The sequence below is a fragment of the Pelmatolapia mariae genome, linkage group LG18 (assembly GCF_036321145.2).
Source record: "Pelmatolapia mariae isolate MD_Pm_ZW linkage group LG18, Pm_UMD_F_2, whole genome shotgun sequence".
Classification (NCBI taxonomy): Eukaryota; Metazoa; Chordata; class Actinopteri; order Cichliformes; family Cichlidae; genus Pelmatolapia; species Pelmatolapia mariae.
Window position 1 is genome coordinate 37265357 of NC_086243.1, and position 24914 is coordinate 37290270.

The window sequence follows — 24914 nt, forward strand, 5'->3', positions numbered from 1 at the left end:
CGGATCACCAGGGGTACAGCTGGCAGACAACACAACCAAGCCGTACTTCATCAGCCTGGCTGTCGGTGCACAGCTCGACACAAACCATTCTGCCAGCAAAGACACCCACAAATATCTCTGGACCGAGCCGACCTTTGGATAAGGATTCTAAGCTAGCTACCATATGGCTTTAGCTAGCAAGTGAAAAACGGAATCAGTGTGAGATTTAAATACAGTACAGAATGATATCAGCAGAACCCCACAGCGCCCCCTACTGTGCCTAGTGACAACCCACCCCCGTTTATCTAATTCATACATCAGCGCTCGCTGCATCTCAGTGTGACGTTCACCTGAACCCGCTCAGGTGAGGTCATGGAAATCATGCAGCATACAATAAAAGACACACAGACTGGTTTGGAGGATAATACTCGTGTTTACTGACACAGAGAACTGTTAGTGCAAGCTTTACAACAGGAAGACGCTCTGCAAACAGAAACCCAGGCGTACGAAACTTGAAACTCTACAGAGGGGCGGAGCCACCAATCACCACGCGGTTCCCGCTCACACAGGCATCTGCAGCTGGGAGTACTCGTCCTGCCCCTCCTTCTCCTCCAGAGTGGGCTCCACGTCATCAGCGTCTAGCTGCAGGAGCAGAGGTCAAAGGTCAGCTGAAAGCTTTAAGTTTGGAGCAGAAATGGTTAACGACGTCACACCGCCTCTGCAGGTGAGTGCTACCTGTGTTCGTTATCACAGCTCAGTGCATTAAAACTCTAACAACCAATAAAAGTATTTTTATCATCAGCCTGAAATCTGATTGGCTGCTGAGAGAATTCTGGTTGAAGATGTGGCGTTCATGTGTAGGTTGGGTTCAGCGATGAGATCGTGTGACTCACGCTCTGCAGCTCTCGGCGGGAGAAGAGGCGGGGCAGCAGCAGCATCCTCACAGGGATGGTCAGCAGCAGCACGAAGGGGAAGGCCAGCGCTGCCGCTGTCGCCATGACGACCCACAGCAGAGCCAGACACGTCAGCTGGACGAGAGTGAAAAGGTGCATCCTCAAAGTCCGCACCTGTGAGACAGCAGAGGACAGGTGAGAGACGGGCGTGTGAGAAGCTGGGACGGCGATTCAGACCTATAGTGCCCCGACGTCGGAGGCTGAAGCTCGACCCGGAAGCTCACCTGTAGGATTCGTCTGTGACAGCGGGGGAAACGTCCAGGTTTCTATGTCCTGTTGTGTTTGCCTCATAAAGCTGAGTACACGCCCACTCTGACCATCTACAGTATAATACTTTCACCGACTGCTCTCGCTGTTGTTTGCTCGTTCCAACAGTCAGAGGTCATCTGAATTTGTTTGGCACAGTTTATAGATGCGAAATTATTTTGTACCTTTATTAATTGAGTATGACTGTCTGCACTAAAGATGGTTACAGTTTGTATATTTTCGTCTCTCTGTACATAATCTGTTCATAACTACTGGGCGCCCGCTCAACGCAGTGAGCTAAACCGGCACCCATGAGCAGACGCTTTTAAACTAACAAATGGTTTTTTCTGTTTTGATCAGGTGATACCTGCATCAGAATGCAGTTTTCCCTGCAGTGTCTTTGAGCCACAGTTTCGGGGGAATGACTGACCTTGCGGACGTAGTTGTGGTTGGGGTGGTATTTTGGGGGCATCAGCAGCAGGATGAGTCGCTCCGTGAGCTGGATCCCATTCAGGGACATCACACCCATGTAGAGGAAGATCCCGAACAGGACTGCCAGCGGGATCTGACGCAGAACTTCGCCGATGACGATGGACAGACCTGACAGAGCAGACAGCAGGTCAGACGTCGCAGCAGCACACTGCGAGCAGCAGAAGCGGCACTGAAACGCTCTACGGTAGTCGTACCTACTAGAAACGCCACCAAGAAGCCCGTCACCCTCTGCTCCTTCACCTCCTGGATGCGAGGCTTGTCTCCAGGGGCAACGGCTTTACTCATGACGGTCAGGGCATTGGTGTGAGTCACAGACCGAACTGTGGCGGCCGACAGCCAGGGCAGGCCGAACAGAGCCGAGACTCCGCCCACCACCACGATGATTAAAAGATCCACGTGAAAACCGGTTCCCTTCACCAGCATTCTCTCCTTCTTACTCACGATCAACCTGCAGGACAGGCGCAGGAAAATGAAGGTCAAGGAAGGAAAACGGAGCAACCTCAAAGACTCAAAGACTCAAAGACTCAAAGACAAGGCTCAGAGTCAAGTAAGAATAGAAAAGAATAGAAAAGAGAGCCTTTACTTAGGACCAAGAGTCAGTCAAAATAAAAGTCCACCCAAGCTTCTGTCGCCCACCTTAAAGCTGAGAAAGACAGTGAAAAACCAGGACAGGCTACTTCTCATCGCTAGCGTTTCACTGCCGTCCTTTTTCATTTGAAGTTCAATGACAGTGTCTGTCAGTGCTTGACACTTTATCGGTGGACCCCCATAAAAGTTAGTCAAGATTAAGAATTAACTCCCACGTAAAGTTTCTAATAAAGCCCAGGTGGTGTGTCTAAAATCTGAAATCATCTACGCTGTTATCTGGGACTCCATGAAGATGAGAATGAAGACGAGTATGGCTGGCAGGATGCTGGCGCCCATCATCCAGGCTGGAAACTGCCCGTCCGACCCCAGAAGGGAAATCACCCAGCCTCGCTTCTCTGGACTGGACACCGAGAATCCGCTGGGCACGTTCAGTTTCTGCAGGCAAAGGATGAAGGCAGCTATTTAAAGCCCAGTACAAGGTTCATTTTTTGAGGCTTAAAATGTGCTCTCCCCCACCTGAGTATAGGTGTCCTGCACGCTGTAGTCCACCAGCACCATGATGAGGATGGCAATGGGGACCCCAAAGTCTCCGATGATCCTACGGAGCTGAAACACACAAAACATCATGTGAGAGCTCAGCAGGAAGGAAACATCCAGATGTAGAACCAATGAGACAAGTGTGGGTGCATCTGAGCTCATTCAGAACACCTGGACAGGAAGTGAAGCTGAGACACCGGTGGAGGTCTTTGGTGCGTTGTTTTGGATGTACATCGATGGTATCTAACACTGTGATGGTCTATAAAAGCTTAACATGTGTACACCTGTATTTACATGTAACTGCGCTCATAAACACCAGAGCCTATTAGTTAAAGAAGGTGGGCCGTGTGTACCTTTTACTTACTTTACAAAATGTTTTTCTTTATATCTTTACTGTCAGCTAAGCCACTCTGAGCCACAATACAGCACAGAAGGGCTGAATTGTGGGACATTGAGTTTTTACATCCCCAAAGCTGGATTTGATCCCAGCAGACATACAGTGGAGAACGTGAGTGTTGTGTGTGAACACATAATGACAATGAAGGACTCTTCTTTGTAGGTACCTTAACTATTTACACCTCAGCTTATCTAAACGGTATACTGAGCTGAACTTGCATACCTGCACTCATACAAACATGTGCTGTGTTTGCATGAATCTTTGCAGTTACAGTATTTTCCATCATTCTGTCCAATCAGCCAGTCTGTCACAGGGCGACCACAGACAGACAATGATTTATGCTCACCTTACCACCTGCAGCCAGTTTAGAGTAATCACTCATCACACTGGCTGTGGAGAGAAACCAGCGCATTGAGAAACTGGAGAAAGGACCTCCGGACTATGATCCCAGAGTGCTAACCAGCACACCACCGAGCTGCTCTGTGTGTACTTTCAGTCTTTTAGATCTTAGCCTGCAGAACCTCGTATGTACTGTAATGTGTATGTACCTGTATGTACCTGTGTTTGTGTGTACTGACCCTTCCAGGGAAGAAGGAGCTGTTCTTGAACTTGCGAAGGTAGAAGGCGATGAAATACGTTCCTGCCATGAGGACCAATGACAGCAGAGCAGTGTTCGGTTCTCCAACAACTTTCCCAGGATTCCCGGTGGCCATAGTGTAGTTGCAGTGAGATGGAGATTCAGTGTTGTTTCCATGGTAACAGTTATGGAGTGGATGCTCCTGAAAGATCTGAGAAAGACCACCAAAGAAGACATTGGCTAAAGTGTCTGTAACTACTTGATGGGCAGCAGGAAGCACAGAGTCTGTCTTGACCTCACAAGACGGAGTCTCCCGTCTTCCTCCCCTCAAACCCAAACTGTTGTGGCAGATGGCTGCAGCGGGAGTTTGAAATGAACTGATCAGTGTTAGCTCCTGAACAGACCATCAAAATGATAGAACTACCTGAGCTGTTTCAGACTCTCAGTTTCCCTCTGCAAAGTGTGTTGAGTATCTACAATGGTGTGATTTCTTTATTAAATAGGTCCTGCTTGACAAAGTTGAGTTGACCAAAAGATCCTCAAAAGCCAGACATCATGCTGTGATCCAAGGAAATTCAGGAACAAATGAGAAACACAGTAGATGTCTCAGTTGGGAAAAGGTTATAAAGCCATTTCTAAAGCTGTGAGACTTCAGTGAACCACAGTGAGAGCCATTATCCACAAATGGCAAAGACACGAACAGCGAGCCTTCCCAGCAGTGGCCGGCTGACCATCCAAGAGGTCACAAAAGACCCCATACGAACATCCAGAGAACCACAGGCCTCACTGGCTTCAGTTAAGGTCAGAGTTCATGACTCCACCATAAGAAATAGACTGGGCAGAAATGGCATCCATGGCAGAAAACCACTGCTGAGCAAAAGGAACGTAAAGGCTGATCTCGGTTTCCCAGAAAACATTGTGATGATGCCCAGAACTTATGGGAAAATACTCTGTGGACTGACGAGAAAAAAGTTGAACTTTTTGAGTCCCGTTACATCTGATTGAAAAGTAACACAGCATTTCAGAAAGGGAACATCATACCAACAGTAAAATGGGTGGTTGAAGTGCAGTGGTCTGGGGCTGTTTTGCTACCTCAGGAACAGGAAGTTTGCTGTGGTAAATGGAACCATGAATTGTGCCGTCTACCAAAACATCCTGAAGGAGAATGTCCGGCCATCTGTTCGTGACCTCAAGCTGAACCACACTTGGGTTCTGCAGCAGGACAATGATCCAAAACACACCAGCAAGTCCACCTGTGAATGGCTTAAGAAAAACAAAATGAAGACTTTGGAGTCCTGACCTGAATCACGACCTCAATAAGGTGCTACCCTCCAATGTGATGGAATTACAACCATTTTGGCCATAAAACACTCATTGTCAGTTATCACAAATGATGATGGCAGTTGTTGCTGCTGAGGCTGGCCCAACCAGTTATTAGGTTTAGGGGGCAATCACCTTTTTCACACAGGGCCATGTAGGCTCCCCTTAATCATGAACACCTTCATTTAGAAACTGCATTTTGTGTTTACTTGTCTTTGTCTAATATTTAAATTTGTTTGATGATCTGTTTCGGAGACCAAGCAACCAAGAACATACAGGCGCAGGTAGAATCTTCAAAAGATGGGCTTTATTATACCCCAAAAAAAACAAAGTTACCACAAAAATTCAAAATATTGGAACCAACTAAGACCCCCCCACCCCCCCGGTGTGGTCACAACTAATGGTTAAGTCCATTTTGTTGGCCTCTGCACTTAAACCAGCTCCACCCTCAGCCTCCTCTGTTACTCAAACCAGGAAGAACCGGAGCAGCAGCCAGGTTTCTCAGAAAGACAGAAAGTGATTATTACAACATGTACCCATAGTACCATGACAAACAATGCAAAGTAAATTTGTTACCAAAATTTGAACACTTGAGTGACAAACATTTAGAAAAACAGGAAATCGGGACGGGGGCCATGCTGGATGGCTCGTGTGGACCGATCACAGTACGTCTACATGACTCAGAGGTCCTTTTGTACTAAGCAAGTATCAACTCTATTTTCTACTGAGCTACCTAAAGAAAAATGGAGAACTATGAAGAAGATTCTGCCTTCGTTTCACTTCTCATTTTCATATCCTTTCAAAGAATATCTAAATGAAAGAATCCATGAATTACCTGAAAGACTTCTGAACTTACCTTGATCAGCTTGGCGAAGGTCTCATAGATAAAAATGAGAGAGATCAGGAAGGAGAAGATCTCCTGTGTGAAGCGTGAAACAAAGCGAACGAGTATGCTTCCCTCGAAGGCCACGGTAAGGACAACGATGAGCACCAGCCAGAGACCGATCCATGCCCGACCCGTCAGATACTCGATCCCATTAACTTTACAAAACTACACAGGAACACAGAGGAGGCAGGTTTCAGGAGACAGTCTGAAATACTTTGGTCTGATGTTGCTACAGTGGACAAAAAGACTGTTATCATAGATTAGACTGGAATGAGTTAATGACTGTCCCCATCTCAGCTCAGCCAATGTCAAGATGCTGGAAAACTGAACAACTCTCAGTAATGATGCACAAACTTCTGCTGAGTTCTTTCACTTTTGTCAAATTTCAGTGCTACAAAATTTAAATGTAGATCTAAAGGAGGTTCTGTACATATAGGCACTGTCCATTGTAGACTTTGAAAGACTGTTTGCAAACAGATCACCAGATGTAAGTAAAAGCTTTTTTTTTTGCTTTTTCTTTTGAAATTTTGATCGTTTGCATAACTGAGGAGGAAAAGACAATTTCAGGAAAGCTTTGAGTCAAAAAGAAGTTGTTACGGGTTCGAAATTGAGGACGAGAGTAAGTGAATCTACAAAACCTTGAGTTTAAAATGTTTCATTTAAATACAGGTTATATGCTGACGTGTCGACTTTGTGTCAGGCAATCTCACAGTGTAGAAGGCCTCTTCGAATACAAGCAGCGGTCCGGAGAAGCCGATCACCAGCAGCGGCTGAGCTCCCAGCACACTGAACACAATGCCCTGCAACGCAGTGGCCACTATCAGCTCCGACACGCCGATCAGACCCTCCGTTTTCTCACCTGCAGGGATGAAGATCACAGATCCTCATATGGATCAAAGGTAAGGCGGCCTTTCTTCAGCCAAGCCTCGCCAGGTTCAGACTTACCAAGCAGACCACCAAAGGTGATGGCAGGTGACAGTGCAGCAAAGTAGATAAAGATAATGGCAGCCATACACTGAGGGTTTAGAGCATCTCGGATGTCGCTGAGATACTGAGGATAACGCCGCATCACGTCTTTGATGAGGCCTCCAAACAGACGACCTGACCTCCTCAACGGCTCATCACCAGGTTTGGAGGGAACAAGAGAATCTGCAGGAGAAGAGCAAGACTCTTTAACATTTTTGCACTGACATTAAAGCTTTTAGGAAACATGAATATTTTAATATTTAGGGAATAATAAACATTTATCATAAAAGCAGGCAACATGCAAATTTAATGCTCCAGAAAAATGGCTGATTCAGGCAAAGCTCCCATCAAAAACCTGTTCTTCAGCCCTTTTTTCAGCTTTTATTACTCAGCTCTAACCTGCTCCTGAAACTGGACTCGGGCAGCTGGGGCTCACCTTCATCCTGCTGAATGCTGGTCTGTTTCTCCTGAAGTTTGCTGCTCTGCTCCTCCTCCCTCTTTCTGAGCATTTCTCGTTGGAAGTGAGCCACTGAGTGGAGCAACTCGTCACCGCTGACCTCAGAGGGCGGGAGGACGATGCTGCTGTCCAGAAAGCGGTTGATGGCTGTCAGCAGGTCCTGACGGTCGTCTGCCTGGTACGCCGCCTCATGGAAGTTCTAAAAGAACAAAACAGATTGAACCTCATGATAATAGATGATGCTGATTAATATCTGGTGCCATCAGGAAGTATCTTACACAGTCTGCTGGCACTCACCTTGTCAGACATGAGTGTTGAGATAGAGCGTCCAATCTGATGGTAGTCAATGTTGGCAGTGGGCGGGCCCAGCAGGAGGAAGAGGAACCTAACTGGCACAGGAACCTCCAAGACAGATTCCAGCAGAACTGCCTCCTGCAGTCGCACAAACGCCATGGATGGCTGGTCCAGGAAACCCACACTGCCTGCAGACACATGAGAGTGATGCACTGAACCCAGCGAACATGCTCCTCCACATGGCAACACATGACCAAGAAGGTTATGCATGTCCATGTTCAGTCCTGTGAAAAAGGTTTTGGTACTGTGGAAGTGTAAGTCTTTGATTTTCATCTTTCTCCTTGTGTTACCCAACTAGTCTTTAAAGATACAAAGAGATACAAGAAGCCCTACAGCAAACCCTCCCTGAGGTTTCTTTGTTGCTAGTGTTTGCACTGTTGTGATCGCTGTGATGCATACCTACGAGGACCACAGTGGCCTCAGCTCGCTCTGGGATCTTCTCCATTAGCTTCACCTCATGCTTGGATCTGGAGTGACAGAGCTGTGGGACTTCTCTCTGGACAAGCACAAAGTGAAGTCAGTGCCATACCAACAGGCTGATCTTCATGTCCAGCACATACATCTGACACCAGGCACTCTGAGGTGGAGGCTTCAGCTGTCTGATTGCACAGCCTCTCCACCTAAAGTTCAGTTTTTACCTTGTTCTTGTCTCCATCAGCCTCCTTGTGATTGGTCAGGTTGATGCAGGGTTCAGATTTTCCATTGTGTCTGTCCATAAGGTTGGCCATGTTTGCTGCAGAGATGTTCCTGCTGAATAAGCTGTGATCTTTCTCATCGCTTGGGTGACTGAGGAAAGAAGAAGAAATGTGCTCAGGAAAAGGCTGGCTGGCTGGATGGATGGATGGATGGATGGATGGATGCTTGGTTGTTTGGATGGATGGATGGATGGTTGCTTGATTGTTTGGATGGATGGATGGATGGTTGCTTGGTTGTTTGGATGGATGGATGGATGTTTGGATGGATGGATGGGTGTTTGGATGGTTGGATGGATGGATGGATGGTTTCTTGGTTGTTTGGATGGATGGATGGATGGATGGATGGATGGATGGTTTCTTGGTTGTTTGGATGGATGGATGGTTGCCTGGTTGTTTGGATGGATGGATGGATGGAACGCTACTCCAACAGAGGTCGATTATCTTGTTAATAATTTTACCTCCTCACTACGTACGACTCTGGATACTGTAGCTCCTGTGAAAACTAAGGCCTCAAATCAGAAGTACCTGACTCCGTGGTATAATTCTCAAACACGTAGCCTAAAGCAGATAACTCGTAAGCTGGAGAGGAAATGGCGTGTCACAAATTTAGAGGATCATCATTTAGCCTGGAGAAATAGTTTGCTGCTTTATAAGAAAGCCCTCCGCAAAGCCAGAACATCTTACTATTCATCACTGATTGAAGAAAATAAGAACAACCCCAGGTTTCTCTTCAGCACTGTAGCCAGGCTGACAAAAAGTCAGAGCTCTATTGAGCCAACAATCCCTTTAACGTTAACTAGTAATGACTTCATGAACTTCTTCACAAATAAAATTTTTATCATTAGAGAAAAAATTACCAATAATCATCCCACAGATGTAATATCATCTACAGCTACTTTTAGTACCATTGATGTTAAGTTAGACTCTTTTTCTCCAATCGATCTTTCTGAGTTAACTTCAATAATTAATTCCTCCAAACCATCAACGTGTCTTTTAGACCCCATTCCTACAAAACTGCTCAAAGAAGTCCTGCCATTAATTAATTCTTCAATCTTAAATATGATCAACTTATCTCTAATAATCGGCTATGTACCACAGGCCTTCAAGCTGGCTGTAGTTAAACCTTTACTCAAAAAGCAATCTCTAGACCCAGCTGTCTTAGCTAATTATAGGCCAATCTCCAACCTTCCTTTCATATCAAACATCCTTGAAAGAGTAGTTGTCAAACAGCTAACAGATCATCTGCAGAGGAATGGCTTATTTGAAGAGTTTCAGTCAGGTTTCAGAGCTCATCACAGCACAGAAACAGCTTTAGTGAAGGTTACAAATGATCTTCTTATGGCCTCTGACAGTGGACTCATCTCTGTGCTTGTCCTGCTAGACCTCAGTGCAGCGTTTGATACTGTTGACCATAATATCCTATTAGAGCGATTAGAACATGCTGTAGGTATTACAGGTACTGCACTGCAGTGGTTTGTATCATATCTATCTAATAGACTCCAATTTGTTCAAGTAAATGGAGAGTCCTCTTCACACACTGAGGTCAATTATGGTGTTCCACAGGGTTCAGTGCTAGGACCAATTCTATTTACATTATACATGCTTCCCCTAGGCAGCATCATTAGAAGACATAGCATAAATTTTCACTGCTATGCAGATGACACGCAGCTCTATCTATCCATGAAGCCTGGTAACACACACCAATTAGTTAAACTGCAGGAATGTCTTAAAGACATAAAGACCTGGATGGCCGCTAACTTTCTGCTTCTTAATTCAGATAAAACTGAGGTTATTGTACTCGGCCCTGAAAATCTTAGAAATATGGTATCTAACCAGATTCTTACTCTGGATGGCATTACCTTGGCCTCCAGTAACACTGTGAGGAACCTTGGAGTCATTTTTGACCAGGACATGTCCTTCAAGGCACATATTAAACAAATATGTAAGACTGCTTTCTTCCATTTGCGCAACATCTCTAAAATTAGAAATATCCTGTCTCAGAGTGATGCTGAAAAACTAGTTCATGCATTTATTACTTCCAGGCTGGACGACTGTAATTCACTATTATCAGGAAGTCCTAAAAACTCACTGAAAAGTCTTCAGCTAATCCAAAATGCTGCAGCAAGAGTACTGACAGGGACTAGAAAGAGAGAGCATATTTCTCCTGTATTGGCTTCCCTTCATTGGCTTCCTGTTAAATCCAGAATTGAATTCAAAATCCTGCTCCTCACATACAAGGTCTTAAATAATCAGGCCCCATCTTATCTTAATGACCTTGTAGTACCATATCACCCTATTAGAGCACTTCGCTCTCGCTCTGCAGGCCTACTTGCTGTTCCTAGAGTATTTAAAAGTAGAATGGGAGGGAGAGCCTTCAGTTTTCAGGCCCCTCTTCTGTGGAACCAGCTTCCAGTTTGGATTCGGGAGACAGACACTATCTCTACTTTCAAGATTAGGCTTAAAACTTTCCTTTTTGCTAAAGCATATAGTTAGGGCTGGACCAGGTGACCCTGAATCCTCCCTTAGTTATGCTGCAATAGACATAGGCTGCCGGGGATTCCCATGATGCATTGAGTTTTTCCTTTCCAGTCACCTTTCTCACTCACTATGTGTTAATAGACCTCTCTGCATCAAATCATATCTGTTATTAATCTCTGTCTCTCTTCCACAGCATGTCTTTATCCTGTTTTCCTTCTCTCACCCCAACCGGTCGCAGCAGATGGCCCCGCCCCTCCCTGAGCCTGGTTCTGCCGGAGGTTTCTTCCTGTTAAAAGGGAGTTTTTCCTTCCCACTGTCGCCAAAGTGCTTGCTCATAGGGGGTCATATGATTGTTGGGTTTTTCTCTGTATTTATTATTGTGCTATCTACTGTACAATATAAAGCGCCTTGAGGCGACTTTTGTTGTGATTTGGCGCTGTATAAATAAAATTGAATTGAATTGAATTGAATTGAATTGAATTGAATTGAATTGAATGGTTGCTTAGTTGTTTGGATGGATGGATGGATGGATGGATGGATTGATGATTGCTTGGTTGTTTGGATGGATGGATGGATGGATGGATGGATGGATGGATGGATGGATGGCTGATGGATGGGTGGATGGTTGGTTGGTTGTTTGGATGGATGGATGGATGGATGGATGGATGGATGGATGGATGGATGGATGGATGGATGGGTGGATTGATGATTGTTTGGATGGATGGGTGGGTGGGTGGGTGGGTGGGTGGATGGATGGATGGATGGATGTTTGGATGGTTGCTTGGTTGTTTGGATGGGTGGGTGGGTGGATGGATGGATGGGTGGATGGATGGATAGGTGGGTGGGTGGATGGGTGGATGGATGGATGGATGGATGTTTGGATGGTTGCTTGGTTGTTTGCATGGATGGATGGATGGATGGATGGGTGGATGGATGATTGCTTGGCTGTTTGGATGGATGGATGGATGGATGGCTGATGGGTGGGTGGGTGGGTGGGTGGATGGATTGATGGTTGCTTGGTTGTTTGGATGGATGGATGGATGGATGGATGGGTGGATTGATGATTGTTTGGATGGATGGATGGATGGATGGATGGATATATGGATGGGTGGGTGGATGGATGGATGGATGGATGTTTGGATGGCTGGATGGCTGGATGGATGTTTGCTTGGTTGTTTGGATGGATGGATGGCTGACGGATGGATGGATGGATGTTTGGATGGCTGGATGGATGGATGAATGGTTGCTTGATTGTTTGGATGGATGGATGGATGGCTGACGGATGGGTGGATGGTTGGTTGGTTGTTTGGATGGATGGATGGATGGATGGATGGTTTCTTGGTTGTTTGGATGGATGGATGGATGGTTGCTTGGTTGTTTGGATGGATGGATAGATGGATGGATGGATGGATGGATGGATTGATGATTGCTTGGTTGTTTGGATGGATGGATGGATGGATGGATGGATGGATGGATGATTGTTTGGATGGATGGATGGATGGATGGATTGATGATTGCTTGGTTGTTTGGATGGATGGATGGATGGATGGATGGATGGCTGATGGGTGGGTGGGTGGATGGATGGATGGGTGGGTGGATGGTTGCTTGGTTGTTTGGATGGATGGATGGATGGATGGATGGGTGGATTGATGATTGTTTGGATGGATGGGTGGGTGGGTGGGTGGGTGGATGGATGGATGGATGGATGTTTGGATGGTTGCTTGGTTGTTTGGATGGGTGGGTGGGTGGATGGATGGATGGGTGGCTGGATGGATAGGTGGGTGGGTGGGTGGATGGGTGGATGGATGGATGGATGTTTCGATGGCTGGATGGATGGTTGCTTGGTTGTTTGGATGGATGGATGGATGGATGGCTGATGGATGGGTGGATGGTTGGTTGGTTGTTTGGATGGATGGATGGATGGTTGGTTTCTTGGTTGTTTGGATGGATGGTTGCTTGGTTGTTTGGATGGATGGATGGATGGATGGATGGATGGATGGATGGATGGATGGGTGGATGGATGATTGCTTGGCTGTTTGGATGGATGGATGGATGGCGGATGGATGGCTGATGGGTGGGTGGGTGGATGGATTGATGGTTGCTTGGTTGTTTGGATGGATGGATGGATGGATGGATGGATGGGTGGATTGATGATTGTTTGGATGGATGGATGGATGGATGGATGGATGGATGGATATATGGATGGGTGGGTGGATGGATGGATGTTTGGATGGCTGGATGGATGGATGGATGTTTGCTTGGTTGTTTGGATGGATGGATGGCTGACGGATGGATGGATGGATGTTTGGATGGCTGGATGGATGGATGAATGGTTGCTTGATTGTTTGGATGGATGGATGGATGGCTGACGGATGGGTGGATGGTTGGTTGGTTGTTTGGATGGATGGATGGATGGATGGTTTCTTGGTTGTTTGGATGGATGGATGGATGGTTGCTTGGTTGTTTGGATGGATGGATAGATGGATGGATGGATGGATGGATTGATGATTGCTTGGTTGTTTGGATGGATGGATGGATGGATGGATGGATGGATGGATGGATGGATGGATGGATGGATGGATTGATGATTGTTTGGATGGATGGATGGATGGATGGATGGATGGATGGATGGATGGATGAGGGGTGGGTGGATGGATGGATGGTTGCTTGGTTGTTTGGATGGATGGATGGATGGATGGATGGATGGATGGGTGGATTGATGATTGTTTGGATGGATGGATATATGGATGGGTGGATGGATGGGTGGATGGATCGATGGTTGCTTGGTTGTTTGGATGGATGGATGGATTGCTGACGGATGGGTGGGTGGATGGATGGATGGATGGCTGATGGGTGGATGGATGGATGGATGTTTGGATGGCTGGATGGATGGTTGCTTGATTGTTTGGATGGATGGATGGATGGCTGATGGATGGGTGGATGGTTGGTTGGTTGTTTGGATGGATGGATGGTTGGTTTCTTGGTTGTTTGGATGGATGGATGGATGGATGGATGGTTGCTTGGTTGTTTAGATGGATGGATGATTGGTTGTTTGGATGGATGGTTGCTTGATTGTTTGGATGGATGGATGGTTGCTTGATTGTTTGGATGGATGGATGGATGGATGTTTGGATGGATGGATGGATGTTTGGATGGTTGGATGGATGGATGGATGGATGGATGGATGTTTGGATGGATGGATGGGTGTTTGGATGGTTGGATGGATGGATGGATGGTTTCTTGGTTGTTTGGATGGATGGATGGTTTCTTGGTTGTTTGGATGGATGGATGGATGGATGGATGGATGGATGGATGGATGGGTGGATTGATGATTGCTTGGTTGTTTGGATGGATGGATGGATGGATGGATGGATGGATGGATGGATGGATGGATGGATGGATGGCTGATGGGTTGGTGGGTGGATGGATGGATGGATGGATGGTTGCTTGGTTGTTTGGATGGATGGATGGATGGATGGATGGGTGGATGGATGATTGTTTGGATGGATGGATGGATGGGTGGGTGGATGGATGGATGGATGGATGGATGTTTGGATGGCTGGATGGATGGCTGGATGGTTGCTTGGTTTTTTGGATGGATGGATGGATGGATGCAATGTTCCCCCTAAGCTGCGCACGTGCGCAATTGCGCACTGCTGGTACGGTCTCTGCGCACAGAAAATCTGCGTTGCGCACAAAAAAAATCTAACCTGAATTGAAATTAAAATTAAAACTTTAACAATTCTGTTCTGCAGTGTTAGTCAGTAAGTCACTGGCTGCTCCTGTATGGGATTAGAACGATGCCACCTTATCCCATAGTCCAGCCAATAATGCAATTCACATTCGTATATACGCAGCTAATCAACGTGGTTGACAGGCTATGACAGCGTCCTTATGTGCCGACACCGGTGTTTTAGCTAGCAAAGCGGCGTGGCTGATGTGGAGTGAAGCCACGTTAATGACAATGTGTACAACCATTGGAGATGTGAGCAGGACAGATGGAACAATTGACGGAAAAAGTGTGGACTTTATACCAGTTTTAAATTGTGTTGACAGGCCACGTAAAACCAGAGTTATGATAAAAATATATGTAATGTTTGGTTTTCTTCCTGAATACTGTCGTTGTTTATATTTACTGCGGGAAGAAACGGTAAAAACGGCGTTTTATAAGAAAAAAGGCTCGAAAGCACTCTCCGCCTGTGAGCAAAAACAAACCCCCACCCCCTCTCTCTTTCCTATTCGTCCAAAAAAGTACCATGTCGACCAATCAAAAAATGGTATGGCAACGTGGCATCTAGTTGTTAAGAAACGGGGGGAAGTTTTAGGAGTGACGGCGGTGCTTTGAGATGTGAGAGATTTGAGACGTTTAGCGCAAATCTTGTGTAGTTAGTGTGTAGTGTAGTCAATAGTTTTGTTGTGTGTGTCAGAACAATGAGGCGACTGCTGAATGTTACAGGTGTTACAGCAGTGATACATCTCCTGCAGGCCTGCAGGTATCAGACTGTTGTTCTCCTTTATCTCATAGTGGACAGAAATTATTTTTTGGAGTGGCACAAATAATTTGTGTGGCATCAGATTTGATGCAGAACAGCTGATTGTTCTGTAAATAGTTTGAAATGTTTATTTAAAAATACATTGGTTGCATTTAAAAAAAAATAGCTGCAAAAAACTTTGTTGTTTGCCAAACTGAGTTACTTTTTTGAAGAAGTAACTATATAATTAATTGCCCAACATTGGTCATTATATACTGTATTTTGCAGACAGAGAGTTACAGGACTCTCTCCCAGACCACAGACACATACTCATAATACAAGTCAGAGCTTTATAAAAAGAAAAAAAGAAAGTTGTGTTTTCGAAATTGGAGTTCAAGTTATTTTTACTTCCAATAGTGTTAACATACTACACAGGCCAATGGCTAGATTTTTTTTTACATTTTCATTGTAAATGGGCTGAAGCAGTTTAAAAGTAGTAACATAAATGTAAATGCTGTGATTTGATTATTTTAATAAACCATGTAACTTGGATGGATTCGATGCTGGCGTGACCACAGTGCACACGTCTGATGTCGCTCACAGTGGTCCAAGGGATCGCTCAGAGAGTTTGTGTGTTCGCTCAGACACATGAAAAATTAGAGGGAACATTGGATGGATGGATGGCTGACCGATGGATGGCTGACGGATGGGTGGGTGGGTGGGTGGATGGATGGATGGATGGATGGATGGCTGATGGATGGATGGATGAATGGTTGCTTGGTTGTTTGGATGGATGGATGGCTGATGGATGGGTGGATGGTTGGTTGGTTGTTTGGATGGATGGATGGATGGATGGATGGATGGTTTCTTGGTTGTTTGGATGGATGGATGGATGGATGGATGGATGGATCGTTGCTTGGTTGTTTGGATGGATGGATGGATGGATGGATGGATGGATTGATTGATGATTGCTTGGTTGTTTGGATGGATGGATGGATGGATGGATGGATGGCTGATGGGTGGGTGGATGGATGGATGGATGGATGGATGGTTGCTTGGTTGTTTGGACGGATGGATGGATGGATGGATGGGTGGATTGATGATTGGATGGATGGATGGATGGATGGATGGGTGGGTGGGTGGATGGATGGATGGATGGATGGATGGATGGATGGATGGATGGATGATGGGTGGGTGGGTGGATGGATGGATGGATGGATGGTTGCTTTTTTGTTTGGATGGATGGATGGATGGATGGATGGATGGATGAATGGGTGGATTGATGATTGTTTGGATGGATGGATATATGGATGGGTGGATGGATGGGTGGGTGGATGGATGGATGGATGGATGTTTGGATGGCTGGATGGATGGATGGATGGCTGATGGGTGGGTGGGTGGGTGGATGGATGGATGGATGGTTGCTTTGTTGTTTGGATGGATGGATGGATGGCTGACGGATGGGTGGGTGGATGGATGGATGGATGGCTGATGGGTGGATGGATGGATGGATGTTTGGATGGCTGGATGGATGGATGGTTGCTTGGTTGTTTGGATGGATGGCTGATGGATGGGTGGATGGTTGGTTGGTTGTTTGGATGGATGGATGGATGGATGGATGGATGGATGGATGGATGGATGGATGGATGGATGGATGGCTTTTTGGTTGTTTGGATGGATGGATGGATGGATGGATGGTTGCTTGGTTGTTTGGATGGATGGATGGATGGATGATTGCTTGGTTGTTTGGATGGATGGATGGATGGATGGCTGATGGGTGGGTGGGTGGATGGATGGATGGATGGATGGATGGTTGCTTGGTTGTTTGGATGGATGGATGGATGGGTGGATTGATGATTGTTTGAATGGATGGATGGCTGATGGATGGGTGGGTGGATGGATGGATGGATGGATGGATGGATGGATGTTTGGATGGCTGGATGGATGGATGCTTGGTTGCTTGGTTGTTTGGATGGATGGATGGATGGATGGATGGATGGGTGGGTGGATGGATGGATGGATGGTTGCTTGGTTGTTTGGATGGATGGATGGATGGATGGATGGATGGATGGATGGGTGGATGGATGTTTGGATGGATGTATGGTTGCTTGGTTGTTTGGATGGATGGATGGATGGATGGATGGATGGGTGGGTGGATGGTTGCTTGGTTGTTTGGATGGATGATGGATGGGTGGGTGGATAGATGGATGGATGGATGGATGGATGGATGGATGGATGGATGGATGGATGGGTGGGTGGGTGGACGGATGGAGGGATGATTGCTTGGTTGTTTGGATGGATGGATGGATGGCTGATGGATAGGTGGATGGTTGCTTGGTTGTTTGGATGGATGATGGATGGGTGGATGGTTGCTTGGTTGGATGGATGGATGGATGGATGGATGGATAGATGGATGGATGGACGGATGGATGGTTGGATGGATGCACCTGTGACGGAGCAGCAGAGCTCCCAGAACATTGGCTCGATCTTCAGCTTTAATCTGATCTGAGATCACCATCTGCTCCACCACCTGCTGAGCAATCCCTGGTAAAGTCTTCTGCTTCAGATCCAGGAGTACGGCCCCTGAAACCACACAAACGTGAGAGGGTTGGGAAGTCAGCGATGGGCGCCGTCCGTTTGCTTTGTCTCATGTTTATTTCCTTTTATTATACTTCCATCTCTGTAAATCAGTAACTTGAAGATGATGAATATGGCCACAGAGTGGAGCCCCCTCCTGCTCCCTGAGCTGACAGTTTCAAACACTGATACAGATTGTTATCATATGTGACCAGTGAAATTGTTTTTATGGAGGCCTGACATATCTATATCACAGTGGCATAGTCCTGGAACCAAATAGTTTTGACAGCAGCGGCCAAACAATATCATAGGTATTTACACCAGAAAGTGAAGTTTTTTTCCCTGTTCATCAAAAAGTCCAGCACTGCTGCCATGCACACCTATCACAAAAAGTCCTTCAGTAAACCTTTTTGTGCAGCCATCAGCTGATTGAGCTTTAATATAACTGCAACATGGGGAAAGCTGTTATTGATAAATACTTTGATTCTGTATGTGAATGTTTCGTCTTCAAGTTATTATGAAAGCTAATTGATTTTAATCTAATGCTTCAGATTAGCAGAAAAATAAAACAGTTTGCAGAGCGGTGGGACTTGAGTAATGCGTAGCTCCTGAATGGGCTTCAATCAAGGTGGAGTGGAGGGGGCTGCCCTGACTTGGCCATATACACTCACAGACAGGAAGCTGTCCACCGGAGGGCAGCAGAGAGCTTCCGGCTCCTCCTCACCTTGGGCCATTGTTTTTCTGAGCTCCAGCAGAGAACGGAAGGACAGGGAGGCAATGTGAGGTCTCCCCCAGCGCTCTGTCTCCTCCTCCACCTCCTCCTCAAACTTGATCCATCGAGCCGTCTCCCTCCACTGCAGCTCCTGGTTCCTGTCGATCACCAGCTCGTTCAGCTCCACGAACACCTGGAATCACAGAGGACAGCGAGTCTAAAGAGGACGGCGCCATGGCGTGCGCTCACACACAGAGAATCTAACCAACGATGAAACATGTCAGCACTGAGCTCCTGAACATTTTCACCGAGAGCCGGACTGATGAAGCTCCACAACAGCTACAGATGCTACTTCTTCTTCCAGCTGCAGTAATCTTCATCAGTACATATATGATTACATCATTATAATAAAGCGAGTCAGAGCACAAACTGAGTCACTGAACACGGTCAAAAGAAGTCAGTTAAAACCAGAGCCAGTCCAGACTTACTCTCACATCTGTCACGTCTGTCGACCTTCATGTTCACATATTAAACCTAATGCTGTGATTAAACAGGCCCCAAGCAGACTAGAAAACTGAAAACAGGACTAAATGGCTCACATGACCGTTTTTGAATTTGGCACAAATGAAGTTCAGCTGGTATGTTTGGTGGAAAATCAAACATAGAACAAGAGAAATCAGAATAAAACTAAAGAAAGAGATAAAACAAAGTTAATCCAAACTGAAGCTGGCACGTTAACTCACTCTACCTTATTCTGTCGACTCTTTAGGTCCAAACCCACCATCCTGAAGACTAGAGCACACTGAGTGGAGAGAGAAGCTCGCCTCAGAGTTTACCTACCTCTGCCTGTCTGACTCTTTCTCATTAAGACAGAGTCCAGTTTGTCACCCGTTCACAATGGCATCTGGATTAACGCGCTCAGACTCTCGACTCGTCATTTGTCCCTCCTGTCAGCCTCATTCTGGTTGTTTTGTTGTGAGAATCACATCATGTGGACCACCTGAACTGGCTCGCATGAACTCACCTGAACCTTCTTTAATCAGGTTTAATCCCACAAATACACCGACATTCCTGTAAACCTTGCGCTCTGTCGCCAGCTTCAACCTGTGTGTGCGGGATTGTTCTAGCAGAGTCGGATAAACACGAGTCAGAACTTCCACAAAAACCCAGCAGTGACCGAACCCGCAAGGAGCCAAAGTAAGAAGTCAGTGAAGGAAGTGTGAGAAGAAAAGCAAGAAAACAAACTCATCAGGATCAGCTGCCAGCAGTTTAGTCTCAGTTTAAGTGAAGCTGAAGACGATTACATTTGAAACATCAAAATTAGTCAAATTAGAGGAAGTGAGTGAAAAGGGTCAGAGGGACAGGTGTTTAAGTTGAAGCAGCAAAGTAGCTGAACCAGGATGTGTGGTTAGAGCAGAGTTCAAAGGTCAGGCCTCGGAGGGTCAGAGTGGTGATGAGGATTGGGCTCAAAGTGTTTATGTTTCCTATAATAATGACAGCTCCTTAGCCCCGCCCTCTGACCTCATGAGGTGTACGGTCCGGTCGCAGGTGCTGGTTTGTCCAGCTGACCGTCGGATCTTTGGTGGCGTGGACGATCGGCCCTCTGGAGCTCCGCCTCACCAGGTGACGTCGAACGGCTGGAACGTCGTCCAGTCGGTGACCTGCGGTGGACACAGGTGTCCCATATTTAATGCTGGCTGTCACAAAGCTTCATACCGAGCGCCACCCTGAACCAAACATGAGAAAAACTGGACTTTAAATAAAGTGTCACAGTGATGCTGAGGTGAGGTCACAGCAGCTGTCAGAGCTATAAAGAGAAAAAGAGGCAACAGTTACAGTTACACTGATTATTACTTTCATCTGACATCAATGAAGAAATACTAAATCTTCTGACTGGGCTTATATCACAGTTCTACTCTGAGCACTTAAAGCACTTTTCACGATCAGCCTGTTTGAGCCGCTCACACACGTTCGTGCACGCTCTGTTTCTACACATTATTACGTTTTCTAACAGTCGTGCTCACGCGCTGATGGAGGAGCATAACGACTAACTGATGCTCAGCGTCCCGAAGCCGGGCATCCTACTTTCCTACCACTGACGTCCTGACCCACAGGAAGCTCACCCTAAACTTCAACGACCGCCATGTTGGGGACTGTCTGTCCTCACATTGTGGCTCTATGACCCAGAGTCCCCACAATGATGCAAATCCAGAACACACTCACACACACCCTCTCGTGGGAACTTTGTGCAGTCTAACACGATTTCAGGCTCGGCTGAACATCAGCGAGAAATCATTTACAGGAGAGTCTGACTGTCATTCGATCACCTGACACACACACACAGGTGTGCCCACTCAGCAGGTGAGCAGAGCTTAAAGTTTCAGTAAAAATTAGGTTTTCTGTGAAAGTTTCACATCATTTATTTTTTCTGGGAAAGAATCATCAAAAGCAGCCAATCACAATCCAGCGATGAACTCAGCTGGCTGGCCCTGTCTACCTGCCTGGTGAGAGAAGCTGTTAGTGAGTCAGGGTTCTGCTGACAGCCAGCATGTTTACGACGGAGAGCGGCGCGGTCCGCTAACCCTGACCCACTCGTGCTCCTCCTATGTGACCCCACCCTGACTCATGCAGAAGCTTTATTCTGCAGTTTTCTTCATGGACCACTGATAAAAGGTCACATTTTTATGTCACCTGTGTGAAAAGTTCATCCGACTGCACGTTTTACATGCAATTCTTCATACCGCCTGCAGGGGGTGCACTGCTCGGAAAAACAACACTTTTAGATGGACTTCAGTTTGAATTATTTTTACATTCAAAGACAAGCATTAAAGGAAAAAGAACAAATCCTCTCTCTCTCGTGGCTTGTAATGAGTCTGACTGTACGACACACACAGAGTAAGAATCATTTATTAACCCAGAGGAAAAGAAAACGTGACAACAAACCGTCTGTGAACCACGTGTCCGAGAGAAACTCAACGAGAAGAAGTAACACACAAAGAAATTAGTGCTCTGTTCAGAGCCGCCTGCATGCTTCAGAGTCAAGTCACATTTAAAATGAGCTCTGACTGACTTTTGATGCCATCCAGGTCCACAGACGTCAACGTTTCGGACTCGTCGGCGTCTGCGGTGCTCATCACGGCGCCGTTGCGATTGGACGAGATGGTGGTCGGGTCACTGTGAGGGGGGAGGTGCCACAGGTTAACACCAGTAAAGTGCAGGAAAACACGTTACCTGACAGGTGTGCCACTCACTCGCCATCAGTTTGACTGTAGGCCTCCTCCTCCTTTCCATGCTCTTCGTCCTGTTGGTCTTCATCTATGGTACTTGCATTGCTGGGGGCGGAGCCTCGCCTGCACTCCTTCCTCCCCTCGGCAGTTTTCTTCCTCCTGCTGTCGGCGGGTGGTTTGGAAAGAGGATGATGGACATGGAGGGAAGAGTGGCGGTGTTCTGCAACAGGAAGACAGTTCGGACTTTTAGGAGGAGATCAGAACACAACAACCTGCTCAAGAACCTGAACACCAGCAGTCACATCAGTCGGCTTCGTCTCTGATGGTCTCCTAGCCTCCTAACGTCAGCCAGCATTAACGTCATGCTGCACAAGCCCAGCTTTAGGCACAACAAGAGCTTTCCTTTCCAACGAAATCCCTTAAAGAGATTCTTTGTTGGCGATGTCACACTGACCTGATTTTACTACTGACTACAGAGATGTCTGTTTTTAACATGGAAACCTTTGTGTTATTATTATGCACAGTCTGGGCAATGAGCTACCCAAAGCTTTTAACTCTTACAGGGATTACATGTGTAGTTAAACTGTTCCTGGTTCTGGTTCTGTCCAGTTTGGATCGAATTGGATGTATGTGGCTCTGAATGGAGAACGGATGGAGCTCTTTATCCATCTGAGGTCTACATCCTCATCGATGATACCAAGTAACACGGTGGAAGTATGTCACTGTTGCACTGTGAAAGATGTTCTCTGAAATCTTTGAAGCACAGGGTCAGAGGTCATCATAGCTTGGGGCTTGGACCTTAAAGGGTCAGTGAACCTGAAACCTGCGTCTAACACTGTAGTTAGTGGAGTTGTTTGCAGGCCTTTCACCTGGGTCTGCTGCTGGGGCCTCCTAACCCTCACCCAGGAGGTGTTCCTGGTCAGATACCCTAACCACCTCAAATGGTTCCTTTTGATGCAGAGGAGTAGCAGCGGTATCCTAACCCCCACCCACCACCCCAAACGACCATGCACCTCACCCTATCTCTAATGGAGAGCCCAGCTACCTGAGAAAGTAACTCATTGCCACCACCTGTACCGGGGACCTCATTCTTTCCATCATTACCCACAGCTCGCAGCCATAGTTGAGGGTAGGCACTGAGATCAACTGGTAAATTGTCAGCTTCATTCTTAGCGCTCTCATCGCCATAACAGAACAGTACAGCAATCACATAAGTGATGATGATGATGCTACATCACTCTGTTTCTCAGTCTCCCTTCACTCATGAACAAGATCCCAAAACACTAGAACTCCTCGACCTGGGGCAGTAACTTGTTCCTCACTGTATTTGACCCTTTTCCGACTACGGCCTCAAAGTTGGAGGACGGATTCTGATTCCAGCTTGTTCACACTCCCCAGTGTAAACTGGAGGTCATTGCTCAAAGCTGAAGAAACCAAAGCAGACATGAGATCCTGAGACTGCTGGTCCACAACCAGGATGAAAACTAACAGGTTCAACCTCTCTAGCACCCTGATACGGTGGTTTTTATACTTAAAGAAAACTAAAGAAGTTGATATTATAGACACAGGGAACATGAAACACCTGGGACCTCCCAATTCTCAAACCTATTGACAGACAATAGGCCTTTACAACACCCCATAAAAGATGAGGATAGTGGATACCTCAAGGAAACGTTACTGATACTTCAAAGTTTTAAGAACCTCTCGGTTAACCAAACTTTATTAAACCCTCTTAGAACCTATACGAGCGGTCCAAATCCTGGTTTTAAATCCTTTCAAAGGATGGAGAAAATCCAAACGGGTCTTTCCGAGGTCTTTTGAACCCGGAGACATCTGGATGTCTTACCTTCGATGTCCTGTTCATCATAGACTCTGTGTTTCTCTGGCGGGCTGCGAGCTGCAGGACAAAGGATCTGCTGAAAGTCCTGAACATCAAAGGCCTTGTTTAGATCTTCCTCTTCTTCTTCATCAGCATGACAGTGTGGAGGAGGAGGAGGAGACTGAAGATAAAAAACACAAACTGGTGAATTGAATGTTGTGAGTCTTTCATGAACATAGCTGTTTCCAGCTGTGATCAGATCTCAGCGCTTCCTCTGCACAGGCAACATTTCCTGTCTTTAACTTTGTTTTTAACACAAACACTTCAAACACACGACAACCACAAAATAAAAAGTAAAACCCGCACGTAAGCAAAGAAGAAGGTTTCCAGCCAATCAGAACAGAGGTAGCTCGCACTGACTGACACAACTGAACAAAAAGCCCAGACAGCAAACTCCCCCATAAGTGATCATTATCAGATCGATATTATTGATCGCTCATCGGTTTCTGTGGAAACTCACTGCAGACTGACTGAAGGTGTCACCAGGACTCGCTGAGCTCTGATGATGGCTCATGGCTCCCACAGGGGTCAGAGGTCACAGAGCTGGATATTCAGAAGCAGGTTGGGCAGCAGGACCTGGGGAGGGAGGTACACTGAAGGTCAAAGGTCAGGTTGTTTGATGCTGTTCAATAAATGTAAGAACTGAATCTGTTTACGAATCTGCTGATCCTGAATCTCAGAATAATGTTTTAAAACCTGAAATGTTTTGGCCCGTTAATCCTGCCGCTCTGAGCTGAAACGCTCTGACGTACAGCGTGTACGCCGAACACACCGTGAAACTTCAGCCATGATTTTTGGTCAACTTACACGATGTTAAAGGGTTAAAATTCAATTTTTAATTTCGTGGAACCAAATATAAACTTAAACTAACACTCAGGACTGACGTCTCTGCAGAAACCATGAAGCTTAATGTGAGCAGCTTCATGGAGGAACCATGACGTCCACGTTCAGGCAGCTCGCTAATGTCCCAGCTCGCTTTAGGAGGGACGCCGGAGCTCAGAGCTTCCTGTAGGGGCTCATCAGGCCTGCACGAAATCGAAACGAGGTTTGTGGTTCCTACACAGACGCATCAGAGCTGAAGTTTCTATTCAAGAGACGACAGACATCTCTGCAGCTGAGTTC

The 24914-nt window shown here is 46.3% G+C and overlaps 1 protein-coding gene across 1 annotated transcript; it reads right to left on the reverse strand.

Annotated features, from left to right (window-relative positions):
- Window positions 1-416: 416 nt before the first annotated feature.
- slc4a2a (solute carrier family 4 member 2a) lies at window positions 417-24319 on the reverse strand. The gene is made up of 21 exons (XM_063461440.1): window positions 24253-24319; window positions 23760-23913; window positions 21938-22133; window positions 21757-21860; window positions 20208-20347; window positions 18699-18879; window positions 17845-17980; window positions 8391-8538; window positions 8152-8248; window positions 7696-7880; window positions 7354-7597; window positions 6921-7124; window positions 6686-6834; window positions 5946-6140; window positions 3771-3980; window positions 2775-2864; window positions 2527-2693; window positions 1865-2118; window positions 1609-1778; window positions 873-1046; window positions 417-621 (listed from the first exon to the last, which is right to left on the reverse strand). The coding sequence occupies exons 1-21, from the start codon at window positions 24304-24306 to the stop codon at window positions 541-543; spliced, it is 3333 nt and encodes a 1110-aa protein (XP_063317510.1). The 5' UTR covers window positions 24307-24319; the 3' UTR covers window positions 417-540.
- Between the last annotated feature and the right edge of the window lie 595 nt (window positions 24320-24914).

Excerpts from the sequence above, each read along its gene's own strand:
- slc4a2a (XM_063461440.1), bottom strand. The coding sequence starts at position 24,306 with ATGAGCCATCATCAGAGCTCAGCGAGTCCTGGTGACACCTTCAGTCAG. Across the intron at positions 6,141-6,685 it reads TCGAAGAGGCCTTCTACACT|TTTTGTAAAGTTAATGGGAT; the intron begins GTGAGATTGCCT and ends GTTCCTGTGTAG. Across the intron at positions 3,981-5,945 it reads CCTTCGCCAAGCTGATCAAG|ATCTTTCAGGAGCATCCACT; the intron begins GTAAGTTCAGAA and ends GGTCTTTCTCAG.